The sequence below is a fragment of the Vigna unguiculata genome, chromosome 1 (genome assembly GCF_004118075.2).
Source record: "Vigna unguiculata cultivar IT97K-499-35 chromosome 1, ASM411807v1, whole genome shotgun sequence".
In the NCBI taxonomy this organism is placed as follows: domain Eukaryota; kingdom Viridiplantae; phylum Streptophyta; class Magnoliopsida; order Fabales; family Fabaceae; genus Vigna; species Vigna unguiculata.
This window is the reverse complement of record NC_040279.1, coordinates 31,875,282-31,890,739: the sequence shown is the minus strand read 5'-3', so window position 1 is coordinate 31,890,739 and position 15,458 is coordinate 31,875,282. Positions and strand designations below refer to the sequence as shown.

General features: G+C 32.4%; 2 protein-coding genes across 3 annotated transcripts; one reads left to right on the top strand and one right to left on the bottom strand.

Annotated features, from left to right (window-relative positions):
• Window positions 1–916: 916 nt before the first annotated feature.
• LOC114181125 (transcription factor UNE12-like) lies at window positions 917–4,770 on the bottom strand. Its single transcript, XM_028067483.1, has 6 exons — window positions 4,239–4,770; window positions 3,459–3,578; window positions 3,299–3,364; window positions 2,329–2,394; window positions 1,757–1,834; window positions 917–1,677 (listed from the first exon to the last, which is right to left on the bottom strand). Exons 1-6 carry the CDS (start codon window positions 4,554–4,556, stop codon window positions 1,447–1,449), a joined length of 879 nt encoding a protein of 292 aa, XP_027923284.1. The 5' UTR covers window positions 4,557–4,770; the 3' UTR covers window positions 917–1,446.
• A 5,391-nt stretch (window positions 4,771–10,161) lies between these two features.
• On the top strand, window positions 10,162–14,578 carry LOC114181110 (tryptophan synthase alpha chain-like). Of its 2 annotated transcripts, none has more exons than XM_028067464.1 (10): window positions 10,162–10,337; window positions 10,756–10,955; window positions 11,225–11,371; window positions 11,450–11,515; window positions 12,027–12,135; window positions 12,475–12,551; window positions 12,915–12,992; window positions 13,797–13,874; window positions 14,121–14,180; window positions 14,262–14,578. In XM_028067464.1, the coding sequence occupies exons 2-10, from the start codon at window positions 10,770–10,772 to the stop codon at window positions 14,394–14,396; spliced, it is 936 nt and encodes a 311-aa protein (XP_027923265.1). In that variant the 5' UTR covers window positions 10,162–10,337; window positions 10,756–10,769; the 3' UTR covers window positions 14,397–14,578. The 2 variants fall into 2 exon arrangements, with proteins under 2 accessions (XP_027923265.1, XP_027923272.1); XM_028067471.1 differs by having other exon boundaries at window positions 10,166–10,337; window positions 10,854–10,955.
• The last annotated feature ends 880 nt before the right edge of the window (window positions 14,579–15,458 follow it).

Below are 15,458 nucleotides of genomic sequence, written 5' to 3'. Positions count from 1 at the left end.
TTTATTGGGCGTCTTGTCCTATATTCTCGATCTGTTTTTCCTTACTTTTGGATCGATTATCCTGAAATTGTTTTGGGGTTTTGACCAAAAAAAATTGTTAATTCTTCATTGTCATATGACTGAAAAATTGCATCATTCTGCTATTTAAATCGCCAAAATGGAACTAGGTGAAAAACAGAATGGAACTGCTCTTTAAAACCTAAACCATGAAGAATGATAGAGAAAACGTTTTAAATATTTATTTTTCTTGTTTTATATTGGTTTACATTTTTTCTTATTTATCTATCCCTCTTTTATTAATTTTTAACTAAACTTTTATTTTCATATTTATGTATGTTAATTTGATATGTTAATATTATTATTTTATATTAATTAGTTGCTTATTGAAATGGAAATTCATAAAAAAATAACAATTTATTCACCTTTAATAATAATATAATATAGTATCAAATGTTGTTTATAACATTAACATATAGTGTCTTTAGGATATAATTTAATAAAATAATATAATAGGTAAAGTTTTATTTCACCATATCAAAAAGCAAACAGACATAATTCTCTTTTTTAAATATGTAACACATGAAATCCTTAAATTTTTCTGTAATTACACAAAATCCTTTCAAATATTATCATTTCATATGAAAAATCATAAAATAAATTTAAAAAATTCTTTAAAAACCATTACATTGTTCCAAATGAAAAAACAAATCTCGAAATTCTACAAGAATTATTTTCACATAGAACGAGGCTTGGAAAACTGAACTGAATATCCTCTTAAATTTGTTTGCCTTTCTTTACCCGAACATTGACGGGTTCAGCAAAGACTTCCTGTCACTTGAGCTGAATAAGGTTATAGTTTATAGATTGACAAGGACTGGGTGAAAGGAGCACCCACATTTGTGCTTCCATTTCCATCTGATGAATCAAAATTTAATGATGATTCAGAAGAATAGAGAAAAGTCGTCCAATTACTTTTGAGTAAACAAAAAACAAAGCACCATCATTTTTTGCAGGACTGGCCATAGCCCAGCATTGTTAAAGCAACTATTGTTGATTTCAGCTTCACTATTAAAAGTATACACACCACTCTAACCTTTTAGAAGGTCCCACAGCCCACTACAAAAGCGCTTACATCATGGTCCACTACCCCCCACCATTTGACACAAAAAAAGAGACGCATATCAATTCAACTTTTGACAATTTCTTACTCTCTACTTGCTTCTATTTTCCAAGGCATTGACATCGAACCCTGTATTGACAAAAGCTGGAACAAAGGCAAAAAAGGAAGAATTATGGCATCTGACTTTGATTGCAACTTGATGCTTTCCAGTGACTTATTTATGGGGGTTTGGAACAGACAAATAACGCGTTAGGCGTGGGTCCCAGCAGATTAGGTGAGTCCGTGACGGGACCAATAGTAGATTGCTCCACATGTGTGCCTAAGGTCTATGAAGGAGGATTAGTTTCAGGCTTCACTATACTAGAAGAGTCTGGTGGTTGTGACTGATAAATTGCCGATGCTAGTGAGATGGGCATGATGCAGAGAGCCTTTGATTGAAGAAACTGCATGGCAGCCCCAACGTTTTCTTCCATAAGTTTCGCTACTTGTCTTTCTGTTCCATCATTTGACAACTTGTCCCATGCTGGTCGGTTTCTCGCACCTTCACCACCTTCTTCCTGATCATCACCAAATTCGTTAAATCTCTTGAGGATATTAAAAATAAAAATTTTTCGACTATTTCCTCACTATAATCACCTCAACTGATGATAACGGTATGTCAGTTACCAGTGGTGCCACTGCACCCGCTCCACCCAATCTACTCATGCTCAAAACCTGAAAGGTACATGAATCAAGTCATTGGAAGTCGTTTGCAGCCTCAATTTCACACTGCTACAGATCTAAATTTGGCTAGAGAGAAAAGCCTTCTGCTTTTATATTGATATCATGGTTCAAAGAAGTAATTTGTATTCCAACATAAAACCCTTAAAAGTTATTGGACGGTTTTTTTAAAAAAAATACAGCGCACTCAGCAGCCTGAAAATGCTACCATTTGACTGTGTTTAGATATTCCTCAGTCTTAGTCAGTCAACAAGTTCTCATCCAAAGTGGCAAGTGGCCACCACCGTATTATGGGATTCATGATAACGAGTTGAACACTAACTAACTGAACTCTCAGAGCGATGGGGATAAAAATGTGAAGGTTGACAGATTTAACAGGCAATACCCAACAAATTATGATAAGTAATTATAAATTGTCATCGATACAAATAGAGACCAAACTTGGAAAATAAAAGCAGGATCGCTGAGGATAACAATGGCATTTTTACCTTCACTTGAAGCCTTAGGAACTTGACATAATCGACGATTTCATCTAACATGGCAGCTCTGTCCGTCTGAACACAATAGAAATGCACCACAATATTAGAACAAATAAAATAATTCAGTACTCTTATCTTTTCAGCAGCCATGCAGAAAAACAGAGCCATCACATATATCATACAAAACCATATCGGAAATCCAGTACAATTATTTGACACTATGTATTCTTAAAAATTCCATTTGCATGCACGCCAGTTTAAGATACACGCAGATGTTATTCCACTACCAGAAACTAGTTATCCTAGATTATACATTGCATTCAGGCAAGCTCGGCACAATGTACAATAATGTTCAGCTTTAACAAACTCATTGCTTTAACCAGGCCTTGCCTAAAGAAAAGCTCTTGAAAAGCCAGAAGTGTCCAAATATTCTTGAATCGAAGCAATTTTTACATGCAAAAGCAACCTATTTTGTAAAAGTTAAATGTTCACAATAAAGTTATAAAAGTAATGACATCTGCTTTTTCTAAGGTGTATTGTAAAAGGAAGACAGAATGTATGAAAGTCAATAGTGTAAGTGGAGATGGGTGAAGTACAAAACAAGTATGTAATGAACAATATCCCCCAAGAAAGAAAACAGATAAGTCACAAGCAAGCCTTGAAAGGCTTCACTTTTAGCACTGCTTTTTTTATTCTTGCAATAATGTTTTTACTAATGTCAATTTTATTCGTGAGAGATGAATCTACTTAAACACAAACTGAAATTGATCACAAACTGTGTTATTGTAAAGTGAACAAGCTAGAAATTAAAGGGAATAGTAATAAATACGCATCTTATGTAAAGATTAACTTGATATTCTTTATCATTTCTAACAATTCATGATAAAACCCTTTGCTTTACCAAGGTCTATTCCACTAGCTAATGACAAAAGCAAGACCACAATTAGCAATAAGAGGATACGCAAAAGAAATCACATACCTTATTGACACTAGGAACAAGTTCTTGCAACGCCCTGATTCTTTCTGCTATTCTTTCTCTGCGCAACTGTAACCAAAGGGTAACATGGAAGACAGAATGAGCTACGACCGTAACCTGCAGTTTAATCAAACAGTTTGCATTCAAGCATCTAAAAACTCACCCGTTCAGCTATGCTGTGTGGATCTGTAGCCTGTCCTCTCCTTGCCCGCACCCTAGGGCGTATTGCTGGAGGATGTGGAGCAGAGGGCATCGTAGTAGGCATGGGTTGCCCATGAAAAACCTACAAGAGGGTTATGAATTATCAACCGGACAACAAATGCTACTTGATCCAGTAAGAATGAGAACAGGGAAAAGAAAAAGAAGATTCTCACAAGAAAACAATCATTCAAGGATTACTCAAAGCCAAGCATAAATATACTACATGATTTAAGAGGTTTAAAGATTACAGAAGGTAACCAGAAGTGCCTACAAAAGGTGTAAATAAACTAACTCAATAAATCATACTCAAACCTAACAAATCTGACAATATACCCAACAGCGTGGGCAATTACAACGAGACATGTTATTGACGTGTCTATACTAAGTTGACTAGCATCACCAACGACCACACACCTAACAAATCCGTCAACATGAAACTCGAATAATCTCATTTTTTATATACCTTAATTTGGAAGGAAATCAACATTCCACTGCTTGCTACTATTTTCATTAACCTTTAATTAAACCGTTTCGCTTTGCTTTATGCAAATGCAATGGTGGTAATTTGAACCTGGCAATTCAACTAAAGTGATTCTAAGCATATAAAACCTCTTCCTGAAACAAGCACTCATATTAGACCGAAATAATTAATTTATGCAAAGCACAGAACTCTGTCTAAATAGAATATCATATAAAACAAAAAAAAAAAAAAGAGGAGAATCGAAATAAGGTAGAGGTTTACATTCTTAGCTCTACCATCAACCACGTCGTCGCGATAGCGCTTTCCACTAGCGGAGGCTTCCTCGGGCTTCATGAACCCTCCTTTGCCTTGGTCCAAGCTAAGACCTAACTGATAGACCGGCGCGTGGAAGGCGGCGCCGGTGAGGTGAGCGTTGGGGTCGGCAGAGTTGAGCTGCAGCATCATCGGAGCCGGAGAAGTAGTACCGGAGAGTCCAACATCGGCTGCAGCGAGGCCTGAGTCTCCAGAAGCGAAGGTCGGGAGGCCGAGAATTTGTTCAAGGAAATCGTCTGCGGGAGTGTCGGAAGGGTTATTCGCCATGAGTATGAGTTTGAGCTTGAACCGGGACGAGTCAAGGTTGAATCGGGTAAACGAGTTAGGAAAGAAGAATCTACATGAAGCGGAAAGTGAAATTGGTTTTGTTTGGTTTTGTTTCTTCGTTTTGCACTAACTTAACTGTGCTTTTTTTCTCTACTGGGTAGTTAGCTTCCCACTTTGCACAATCAGTGCGGGTGCCTTTATCCTGCTTACAAAAAGCTTCTCCTTTCTTCTTCTTCTTTTTTTTTTCCTAAAGGGGCTCTATTTTTGGTATTTACACCCAAGTCCATTTATCTTTTCTTTCTCCCCTTTCCCAACTATTTCTGTTCGTATTAATGACTTGGGAAGTTCTTCTACTACACACTTCTTTTCTCCTTCTTCCCTCATTTTCTTTCTTATTAACAAATTCATAACCATCTAATAGCAATCGCGTGTTCGAAAGAACCTCTGATTTATATCATACATTTTTCCTTTGTGCATCTTCTTTATAGAACTATCCAAACTATTTCTGTAGTATATGGTAATTTAAATATCTTTAAATATCACATAACTTCTAAAATAATCAAATTTTCATCACTGATATCTTACTACTAATCTGAATCTAAGTATATTTTTAATCATTATTGGCCACTACTATTCTAATTTATTCCATATTGGTGAAGTGAAAGAAGAATATTAACTATTACATATACGTTAGAACAGGACTCATATGTTGTGTTCGTTGCATCCTATTGTCCTAATGCAATCCTCCAAGAGGCAACAATTATTATGTTTGTGAATTTATAATTTTCATTTCTTCTATTACATTTTGTATCACGATCAATTAAAATTCTATTATTGTTAAACTTTGCCGATAAAAGGGCATCACTTGTACAAACTCAAAACTACACTCTACGGCAATGTAAAGTCTTAATTTAAGAATTTCAGGTGTTGAAATATTTGTTTGGCAACAAGATACTAGCTTAAGCAACCTCAATTTGGTATACGTTAAGATCAATTTCTCCACAAATATTTCTAAAACAAAAATAAATAAAATTGGAAGAAAAACTCGTTAATTCTTTTTTATATATGTACAGGTTAATTTGTATGATTTTATTGTTTTGTTTATTTTACATGATAATTTAAAATAGAAAATTAAATTTGAAAATGATTATTAAGATAAAAATAAAGTGGCTTATGAATTATATTATTTTTATAAATAATTATAACTGACGAATGTTAAATATTTGGGTTAAGTATGTTTTTAGTCCCTGAACTTTGACTCAAAATTGGAATTCGTCCCTGGTCAAAACTTTGATAAATTTTGGTTCCTAAACTTTAAAAATGAATGAATATAGTCCTTTTAACCCAATTTTGTTAATTTTTTTTTACGTTTTGAACGTATTTCTCAGTAAATATTGAGTCGAGAATGTGTCAAACGGCGTAAACAACTCCAATATTTACTGAGAAATGCGTTTAAAACTTAAAAAAGAGTTAACAAAATTGGGTTAGAAGGACTATATTCATTCATTTTTAAAGTTTAAGGACCAAAATTTATCAAAGTTTCGACGAGGGACGAATTTCAATTTTGGACCAAACTTCAGGGACTAAAAACATACTTAACCCTAAATATTTTTTCTTCGTGAACATATGGGCCTGGACGTGCATTCGGCCCAAAAATCAATTTTAGTGGCATGGAAGTGAAAGTTGGCAAATATAATAATAATAATAATAATAATAATAATAATAACCAAATTTAAATTGAAATGAATTAATTTAACATTTAATAATTTTTTTACTTAAGTAATCAAATTTTACACCAAACACAAACTTTGTTAATTTTCTTTCTGTGTTGCTAACGAAAAACATCAACAGCACCCTCCTCTCCCTCTTTATTTTTATGTTTTTTCATTTTTCAACACAATCTTGAAGCAACAATATATCCTATTCTTTTTTCTCATCTAAGGAAAAGGGAGAAGTTAATTGATGATGAATTAGATTGATCACTTAATTCATTAGTTGCAAATATTTTGCGTAAGATTTATTGATTTTTTTTATTATGTTATCAGTGTTATAATTCATGCATGCATGGTAAACATGATTAGGATTTGCTAATTTTGATGAATTGAAGGGTTAAGTTAACTTTTAATCATGATTTATGGGCTCTGAATTGATAAATTTTAGTTTCAATCGGTTAGTTTAACTGAAATATGATTTTAAACAGTAAAACTGATTATTTAATCGCTATTATTGTGCATTAATCATTAACAAGACATATATAATTAGAACCATAGAGTAATATATGTGTTACGTAAGTTATGCATATCATCAAGTGGTGATTTTTTTTTAATAGTTAGAATTAAGTTGATTCAAGTGGATAATCATATAATCAATTTGATAATTATGATTTGATGATTGAATCCTCATGAAATCAGGCCAAAGGCCACATTTATGTGTGGCTTGTGAAATTTGTGAAGGAATATGGTTACAACATAGTGGGAAACTCAAGGTTTCATACAAACTTCTATGAGATTATCATAAGAGTCATATGTTCTTCCTTAAATGATCATCACTCTATCAAGGAAAAGATGGATGGTGGAATGATGAAGTTAGAACATTTGAAAGTGAACTCATTCTAATTAAAAGACGTAAAAAAAAGTTAATATAAAAACTTAAGTTGCAAGTTAAATAATTAGATATGATTTACATCTATAATCCAACTTCGAGAGAGGTATTTGATAGCAAGTCAAAAATAAAAAAAGTTTCTTTGGAGAGTAATGCGAAATAAAATTTAGTAATGCGAGTGCTCTTTCTTTGTCCTGTGGATTGTACTCTTTCATGAACTTTATAATTTAAGCTTTAATGCTTTTTTAAGGCAAGCTTTTAGTGTTGATAACTAAAACACTCTCTTTAAAAGCCCTTTATTTTACTTCAATAATTTTCAGGAATATATTTAATAAAATTTAATTAATAGTCTTGCATTAAAGAAATTTAATGTAAAAGTTTTCAGGTCGATAACTGATGAAAAAGCAACCTCCTAAATTTTAATTAATATTATAAAATTCAACGGACCCACATAGAATTGAAGCATGATAAAACCCACGGTCAAGAAGACTCTATTTGGTACGTGCCAAATACTATTCAGACATATTGAAAGGTACGTGCCAAATTTGTACCGAATTGTATGGTGAATGACGTCCAACTTTTGACATCGATTGAAGACATATATATCTGAAGAGATATATAAAGAAAATCAGGTCATTTAATTAAATTTACGTGATTATATTGTGATTTAATTTATTATAATTAACTTTTATTTACTTTTTTTTTTTTTCATGAAAGAGCTTAGCATGTGATGTGATGTGATGGTACTAGTTTTTTTATAATATTATTAATAATAATAATAATAACAAAAATATAATATAATTAGATATAAATTAAAATTTTTTAATTTCAATTTTATTTTAACATTCTTTCTTCTATTAAAAATTAAATTTACATTATATTTATCATGAAAAGTAAAATTATAATCCTATAATTTCATCTATTAAAATAAATATTATCAATCATATCTCATATATATATATATATATATATATATATATATATATATATATATATATATATATATATATATATATATATATATATAATAAAAATATTTTTTGTTTTCTTAGATGTTTTTCAATTGTTAATAATTATTTCAAAAAAGACTAAGCGATCTTTTAAACTGTTTAAAAAAAATATTTTTTCATTTGTTCTCAAATCTCAATGTGTTAAGAAATTTTCAAATGACCGAGAAGAGTTGCATTGATTTGCTAAATAAATTATAAATACGTTGAATGAATTTAAGTCTCGAAATGATGTTTGCTTTATGAATGGAATTCGTTGAACTTAGATGTGCAAAACAATTTCCATTTTTGTAAAATTTTTAAAAATCATGGTTCAACTTAACTAATCGTTTTTCACATCATGAAGATATTAATTACTAAATAAAAATTTCACCCAATTTTCTAAATTAATAGTATTGAAAACGATTTATTTAAATGTTAAAGATATTTATTTAAATGTTAAAGATATATAGGACTTAATTAATCATTTATATCAAAATAAATTACATTCTATCAGGGTAATCTTCTCGATTAACAAAATCCATGAGATCATATTTTGATATTAATAAGAAAAATGATATTTTAATCCACTTTTTTTGACTCACTTTTAATCCATTGCTTCAATCACCATTAGATTATCTTTTTTTATTTCTTTTAGTAATGTGATGTGATAATCTAACAGTGATTGAAGTAATGAATTAAAAGTAGGTCAAAGTATCATTGTCCTATTAACAAACATCCTTGGATGACCAATTTCATAAATACAATTCTTTTAAAGAAAACAAATGTAAAATTGAATCTAAACTTCAACTTATAAAAGAATTACTATACCAATACATATAATTATTTGTGTGGAATTTTATATGGAAGTTTCCGTTATGGTATGTTACAAAAGTTTTAATCTTGAAATTTTCTTACATTCTTAAACATACAAAACCAATTAACTGAAATAGTTGTCCAAGTTTTTTTTTCTTAAACATATAACATTCATTCATGAATTTCAAGATTAGACATAACATATTAAATATAGACAGACAAAGGATTATACATACATACTTACACTAAGATCCATTATGATAATTCTTGCTGCTTTATCTAATTTTTTATTTACATGTTTTTTATAAATTCATCTAAATTTTACTTTTTACTATCCTTATCTCAATCAAAACAATATTACTTTTCATTCTCTTTTTTCGTCATCTTTTTATCTTATTCTTTTTCGCATACAAACAAAACCTAAAAGACATATAAAAGGGATAAAAATAATATTAAATATTAAGAAACTAGATAACCAATATTAAGTATAGGAATATTTTAATGAGTAGTTTAAAGATTAAATAATCTGAGAGTTCTCCATTTTTGTAGCGAAATCTCAAGTCGGTCATTTCATTTTTATTTGACTCAATTGAGTCTCTATTTTGAAAATTTCGTTGCAATCAGGTCATTTCTATTAGTAGTACAATTAAAAAAAATCAAAACAAATTTTAAAAAAATAAATAAAATCACGTGGTGACATGTGACACATAGTTAACCATGTGTTGACACGTAACACATAGTTAACACGGTTATTGTACTACTAACGAAAAAAAATCTAATTGCAATGAATGTTCCAAAATAAGAACTCAATTGAATCAAATAAAAATGAAAAGACCTACTTAAGATTTCGCTAGAAACATGTGAACCTCTGGAATTATTTAACCTAATTTAAAACTTACATTTAAAATTTTCGTTAACTAATTAATGATATAAGTCTTCAAAATAATGGAGAGGATTCTTGTTCTCATATATTACCATTGAATTTTAATGTTTATATTCAGCCATACATCGAATACAATTACATCAGAGAAAAAAAAGTCATAATATTTTTATTAATGTCCATACATAAACTTTATCCCACTCCTACCAAATTCATTCCCCGGTGAATTTAAATTAAAGCAGAGAAGTAAATGTAAATGAAACCAAAGGACAGAAACTTTCAATCTATAAAATTTATTAGTCCGAAAAAGGGTTAAAAAAGCTATTCATATGTTTGTATACCCATTCAATGCATAGCTTAGTTCAATTTTTTTGTTGTCCACAAGTCTGAGAAAAGGTGAATAGAGAAACTGAATACTATATATAAAGGAAAGGTTGCGACACTCAGAATAGGACTCAGTTTCAGGAAGGAGAGAAGATACCCAGCATAAAAAATCAGGTCATTCTCCGATTCTGTGTCTTTTTCAGCTTTCGTTTTCACTTATTTTTATTTTTAGATACTGCAATTCCTTTTGTACTTGCGTTGAATTCAAACCTCCGTATTCCGTTTCAGAAAACACTGTATTTTGGTTAAGATGAATTGTGAAAATGCATGTGTTGATATCATTTGCCTCTTTGCTTTAGCATTTATCCAATTGATTACGGTGAAAGCTTTGTCATTGTTCAATGGGTTTCTAGAATGTTCCGTGGATTTGTCTAACCAATGTAATGCTGTAATTTCTGTGGATATTGAAGGGTTGGATTTGGTGCATTTTTGGTTTTCCGTGAAGATTCATTTTCTCGTTTTCTGTAATATCGCGGTCATGGGTTTTTGTTCTGTTGGGAACCCTTATGCTTAATTTCATTTGAAATTTCAGTAATTATCAATTTTATGGCTCTTGCACTCAAGTCAAGTTGCTTCTTGCAATTGAAGAAACCTGAGGTCGGTTTCCATGTTTGTTTTTCCTCTAAGAAGGCTTTAATCTCTGTGAAGAGATACACTCCGGTGGCTGCTATGAGGACCATGGAAGTTCCGGGACTCTCTGAAACATTCACCAGACTGAGAAAAGAAGGAAAAGTAAGTAGTTATTTTTCCAGTTGTATGGGTTCCATGCTTGCCATGTTTACCATTGTATCACATTTCAACATGATTGCATTTTCTATTCCTTTTCAAATACTTTTTATCTGCCTGATTATAAAAATTGGATGGTGTTGGTATTGGTGATTATCGTTGTATGTTGTTGGTTACTTTTAGTACCGTATCAAGTTTACTGAAAAGAGATATGAGTCTGAGAGCTATTCTTGGCTGCCAAATAAATATTTTCTAAGAAATATGTTTGTGTCAAGGTGGCTTTCATACCATATATTACAGCCGGTGATCCTGACCTTTCAACCACAGCAGAAGCACTGAAAGTGCTTGATTCATGCGGGTCTGACATAATTGAGCTAGGTGTTCCATATTCTGATCCCTTGGCAGATGGTCCTGTTATCCAGGTTTGACGCTTTCCATTTTTTTTGTTCTTGTGATACTTATACCACCTGATTCTCAAACTGAAACATCTTTCTCTTCAGGCTGCTGCTACAAGATCTCTTGCAAAGGGGACCAATTTCAATGCAATCATTTCTATGTTGAAGGAGGTAATTGTGCAACTCCTTGCCATTAATTAGTTATCACTGTCAACAGCTAATGATCTAGCAATTAATTTCATTCCTTCAATTGACAAGTTAGCAGTACAAACAACCAATGTTGGTAGATTGTTATGAAATTTGAACGAGTGAGGCCTATCCATTCTATATCCTTTTCTTACTTGAAACCAGAACAGAAGAATAAACTTGAACGACTTGTACTGATTCAATTCACTTAAGCAATACTTTATTGTACCTTGATATATAGATACTGGATGTAACAGGAAACCGGAAATAATATCCCTAAATCTAGGATATATGATACAGATATCTAATTTCTTATGATACACTAAACTTCCCAAAATTTGAACCTTTGGAGAGAGATCTTTTTTGTCCATTGTTACTTTGTTAAAACAATTATTCCTCTTTATAAGGATTCAGAAACCATTTCTTATTGCTTAGTCATGTGTATCTTCACTTAGCTCCCTGAACTGATGGTTCTTTGCATTGATCGATTTGGCAGGTTGTTCCGGAATTGTCATGTCCAATTGCACTGTTTACATATTACAATCCAATACTGAAGCGTGGTACTGAGAAATTTATGTCTATTGTAAGAGAAACTGGCGTACATGGTACGACTCAACACAAGTAATGATTTGCCAAAGTTTTACATTATGACATGCTTCACTTGGGTCTAATTTCTGTATTAGTTCTATGATAATTCAAATTGTAAACTGCATAGACAAAATAAGGGAGCAGTTCCAATTACATACACCGTGTATTATTTAAGGTTAGATTTTGGGTTTCGTTAATTCACTCTCCTGTCCTGCCTAGTCCTGGTTACAGCTTCTATGTCAGCTTCGTTTAAATTGAAAATTTTGAAACAAGATCTTGTTTGTATTTTGTCTCTTTTTCCTGTGGTATGGTAATGAGAATGATATTATTTTCTTTGCTGTATGTATGCTATGCAGGGCTCGTGGTCCCGGATGTCCCTCTGGAGGAGACGGAGACTTTAAGGGTGGAGGCTAAGAAAAATGGAATTGAACTGGTTTGCTTACCGTTAAATGATCTCTTGCATTTATTTTGGATTTCAGATTAACATTCTTATACCATTGATCTCAATGATTCAAAACTAGTGGTGAATCTTTTTTGTCCTATAAATATGAAATCCAGTTGTTAGCCACACCAAAGGAGACATGGTGGTTATTGTGGAGATATGAACTTTTGTTGTGATTAACGGCATTCCATTCTATTGCATTATATATTTCGCAGTATTATATAAATATGTTAGTATATATTGGTTAACATTTTTTATAGTACATTTCCTTTTAAATTTTATTTGGGTAAATTAATCTTTGTGTGTTTATATATCTAATTGATTTGGTATCTTTACTTCTTTGATATCGCTAAGGTACTCCTCACAACACCCACCACTCCAAAAGACCGAATGAAGGCCATTGTTGATGCAGCAGAAGGATTTGTGTACCTTGTATGAACTTCTTTCAACCTTATTCATTAACTTCTGTTTTTGGGCTACATTTCTTTTTAGTCTTTGTATAACTCCATTTTCTGCTTATTTGTGTTCTATATTTTTTTCCAAACATTTTATTCATAGACTGTGAATAAGAAGTTAGTCATTCACCAACTGGTTGCCTTCTTTAATATTAGAAAGCAAATTTGGTCCTGCTTTCAGCCGGTGAAATCAGAATAAGTTTGATTTTTTCTTTTTATGTTGTTTGCATGCATTTGGCATATTCCAAAAACTCTTGAACTATTATTGTTTCCTCATCTTCAAAGAAACCATTGTCTAGTGCAAAATGCCAATGGCTTTATTTATTCCTCTGTTTATTAACTTTCCCTTTGACCTTCTCTATGCACTTCAAGTAGACAAAACTATTGTTTGTAGTTAGTACAGTTGCCTTTTGACCTTCTGTGTTTGAACGTAGCGTTTTGAAGTATTTACTATGCTGGATCGGGACATTCTTTTTACAGTAGCCGGATGGAAATGGACAACGATTAATTTTTAACCTTATTTTACAAAAGTTTGGTTTTATCTTGTGTTCATGCTTTTTTTGGTAATTAATTTTTGCTCATGTTACTGCATGTTGACGATTCCAAATATTTGATTTTGATATATTTTGCGCCTAGAATTTGGTAAAGAAACCTTGATCCCAAAGTTTTAGAAATTGGATAGAAATATACTGTGATTGTGAAAACGGAAGATATCCCGCTTAAGTACCCCAGTTCATCATCTGCTGGCAAATGTCATTAACCATTTGTCGATTTAATTTAGGTGAGCTCGGTGGGGGTCACAGGAGCCCGATCATCAGTTAGTGGTAATGTTCAGTCTCTTCTGCAGGAAATTAAAGAGGTTTGTCTTTTTAATCATGTTCTCAACTCTTTTTATCTTGTATGATGTGGTGGATGTCTTCTGATCACTTCATAAAAGTTCAATTCTCTTTCCCTCCCCTTTTGGCCCCACTCTGGTCCTGCCACTTCTTTTTGCTTGCAGGAGCTGGTATCAGATCGATTATGATAAACACAATAGTCTACCATTCAACTTGGTTAATCTCAATATTTTTACTTGTTTAATCCTTTTTCTTTAATTGCAATTCAGGCAACAACTAAACCCGTTGCTGTTGGTTTTGGAATATCAAAGCCCGAGCATGTTAAACAGGTTACTTCTCAGTCCATATATATATAATATGTTTCTACCTCAGGCAATTTGGTTAATAATCAACTATATACTTTGATACAGGTAGCAGGATGGGGAGCTGATGGTGTGATTGTTGGCAGTGCTATGGTGAAGGTGCTTGGAGAAGCCAAATCTCCTCAAGAGGGATTGAAAGAGCTGGAAGCTTTTGCCCGCACCTTAAAGGAGGCACTTCCTTAAAAATAAGCTTTAAGAGCTCAAACTTCTAGTAGTTATCGTCATCTATATACATTGGATTTGAATAAGAATGTAGTTCAATTTTTTTTTCTGGTCATGATGTAGTGTATCAGCAAATTTTGTTCCTTTTCAATTATGATGAGATTTCGTAATTACCGAAATAAATGTCCATATAAATTTTGTCTCCTCGCTCTCTATTGTGCTGTACCAACTTGGTGGATTAACCATTTGAGAGAGGAAAGACACCATCTTCTATTCAAGAGCAAGAAGTGGGTGAGACGAGCCACGAGGCACAAGGACCCATTGATGCGGTAACAAAATTGAGACGTAGCAAATGTGAAAGAAAAAAGGCACGAAAACTTAGAATTCATGAGGTAATAAAGGAATTGGAAATGTGATTAAAGTGTAGTTGATTTAGCGATTATTCCTTTTCTCGTTGTTTGTTGTTCTTTCTCCGTGACCAAACGTCATTCCGTGACCTTGGGTTCTCTTCTCTTTTCGTATCTTGTTTTTGAATTCTTTGCACTTGTGGAAACTTGTCATTTCTATTATATTGAATCAAGGGGAATTGATTTTACTAAATATTTCTTATTGTTGTTTGAGAATGGTTACATTTGGTGCTTTTGTTGTACCAATGACAGAAAACACTTGTTTGAAAGAGCTTTAGGTTGTTGATTAGCGTGCTACTTGGCTCTATGCGGTGGGATGGAAGCTTGATTCCTTGGTCTAGTCGCATGACCCAGATTAGTTTCATCATCTCCATCATCTTCGCCAGGTCTTCTACCCCTACCGACGAACTTCTGAACTTTTTTACTGATATGCATCCTTAGTCGCATTCGAACATTATGACTTTTCTTTTGCAAATGGCTCCTGTCTTTCACAAGCCACAGGTTTGCCACCTTCTAAGATTCATGATCATGTTATACCTCTTCTAACTGATGTACCACTAATGAAGGTACGTCCCTATCGTTATCCTTTCCATTATAAGACTGAAATTGAAAAGATTATCTCCAAGTTGTTGCTTGAAGGGCTAATCAAGCACAATATTACTAGTCTTTTTTTCTT

Coding starts and splice junctions, on each gene's coding strand:
- LOC114181110 (XM_028067464.1), top strand. CDS start 10,770: ATGGCTCTTGCACTCAAGTCAAGTTGCTTCTTGCAATTGAAGAAACCT. Junction 11,372..11,449: donor CAGATGGTCCTGTTATCCAG/GTTTGACGCTTT, acceptor CTTTCTCTTCAG/GCTGCTGCTACAAGATCTCT. Junction 12,993..13,796: donor CAGAAGGATTTGTGTACCTT/GTATGAACTTCT, acceptor GATTTAATTTAG/GTGAGCTCGGTGGGGGTCAC.
- LOC114181125 (XM_028067483.1), bottom strand. CDS start 4,556: ATGGCGAATAACCCTTCCGACACTCCCGCAGACGATTTCCTTGAACAA. Junction 3,365..3,458: donor CACACAGCATAGCTGAACGG/GTGAGTTTTTAG, acceptor CTTTGGTTACAG/TTGCGCAGAGAAAGAATAGC. Junction 1,678..1,756: donor TACCGTTATCATCAGTTGAG/GTGATTATAGTG, acceptor GGTGATGATCAG/GAAGAAGGTGGTGAAGGTGC.